This window comes from Myotis davidii, unplaced genomic scaffold (genome assembly GCF_000327345.1).
Source record: "Myotis davidii unplaced genomic scaffold, ASM32734v1 scaffold60, whole genome shotgun sequence".
In the NCBI taxonomy this organism is placed as follows: Eukaryota; Metazoa; Chordata; class Mammalia; order Chiroptera; family Vespertilionidae; genus Myotis; species Myotis davidii.
The window spans coordinates 1,964,227-1,965,814 of record NW_006293007.1 but is presented as its reverse complement, the minus strand read 5'-3'; the positions used below and the strand labels follow the sequence as shown (position 1 = coordinate 1,965,814).

The following is a 1,588-nucleotide window of genomic DNA, read 5'->3' as shown; positions in this document are numbered from 1 at the left end:
CAACGGGATCCTCGACTGCATGCGCCAGAGCTACCGCGCCGAGGGCTGGCGTGTGTTCACGCGCGGGCTGACGTCCACGCTGCTGCGCGCCTTCCCCGTCAACGCCGCCACCTTCGCCACCGTGACCATCGTGCTCACCTACGCACGCGGCCCCGAGGACCAGTCCGAGGACGAGGGTGTGCCCGCCGCCTCCGGGCCTGCGCTGGCCCAGCCCTCCAGCCTGTGAAGCCCCCCCTCCTTGACAGAGGGCATGACCTCCCCGGGGCCACCTTTCATCCACCCAACATCATACCGGCCCCCTGCCCAGACCGGAGCGCTGGGACTCCATCCGATCTGGGCCCGGTGCCACTCATCAGCGGGTTACCGTGGCCACAGCCTTGACTCCTCGTTTTTCTCAGCTGTGAAGTGGGGATGCTCACACCCACGCTGTGCAGTCAGGAAGCTGGCCCTGTTACCTGGAAGCTTCCAGAAACCCAGCCAACACTCCAGTGCTTCCCTGGGATCCCACCCACCACCCTGGCTCTCCTGTGGCTGGGCTGCCCAGTGACACTCACTGCGCATCCTCCACCTGGCAGAGCTCCAGGCCCCTCTTGGCCACCTGTCCAGGCTCTATGGTGAGGACAGGCAGCCCCGGTGCCTCCTGGTATCAGAACTGAACCTCTCCTAATGCACACCAGCTTCTCCACATGGCACTGCAGGGGGTACCCCTGCTGCTGCCACTCCCAGTGGAGGCTGACCTGGGACCGCCAAAAGGCCATGGGATTTGCTGGAGGCTCCGTATCCTCCATAGTTTTAAACACAGCCATGGGGAGGGGAAGTCTTATACCCTCTGGGGCTCAGGCTGCCCAACTATAAAATGGGGACACGGGTCGGCCGATATCTGGAGCTCTGGCACACTACCCCCAGCCAAGGTTTCCAAAGGCGAGTGGAGGGGTGGAGAGGGAGATAGTATGGGCCCTCCACCCCACCCTCCTTCTCCAGAAAATGGTGTCTTTCCTGGGCAAGCTCCTTGGTGCCTGGTGTTCCTGTGAGGTGGGAGGGCCCATTAGTGGGTGTGGCTGTGCCCAGTTTGGGCCCCTCCGGGTTGAGGGGGAGCTGAGCCCACGCTCTGCGGCTTCCACGCGAAGCTAGGGCTGCGGTGGGAACTCGGGGTAGCCCCGGCACATCCAGTACCGTGTGGCCATGTGACCGCCTGGGGAGGTGGATGGCTCTGCGTAGAGGAAGGTGCCTGTGGCCCCCTTTGCCCTGAGTGGGCTCAGCCTCTTGGGCAGTGTGCCAAGCTCTCCCAGGAGGCACTGTGGGCGAGGAAGATAGGACTCCCACCCTGTGCATGGGTGTCACTGGTATTAAAGTTATTTGTTTTTTAAGATCAAGGCTTCGTTTGTGTATCACAGAAGGGGCTTCATTCCACACCCTCCCCGGAGTGAGGGGCCGGCTAGGTGGTCTGCACCCTCCGGCCCTGATGGCAGCCCCAGCTGTGTGACCTGGGGTCGGCTTTGGGGCACGTCTTAGACCCTCAGTTTCCTGGTCTGCAATATGGGGCTAACAGGCATGAGGATCGAGTGAGCAGAGCTCAGATGTTAGGCAA

At 62.5% G+C, this 1,588-nt stretch overlaps 1 protein-coding gene across 1 annotated transcript in view; it reads left to right on the top strand.

Moving 5' to 3' along the window:
* The window catches only part of SLC25A29 (solute carrier family 25 (mitochondrial carnitine/acylcarnitine carrier), member 29), a 12,001-nt gene extending 10,632 nt beyond the window's left edge, over positions 1-1,369 (top strand). The window contains exon 9 of the mRNA XM_006766631.2: positions 2-1,369. Within this exon, the coding sequence (XP_006766694.2) occupies positions 2-226 (225 nt within the window). The 3' untranslated portion in view covers positions 227-1,369. The remainder of the gene's footprint in view (position 1) is intronic.
* The last annotated feature ends 219 nt before the right edge of the window (positions 1,370-1,588 follow it).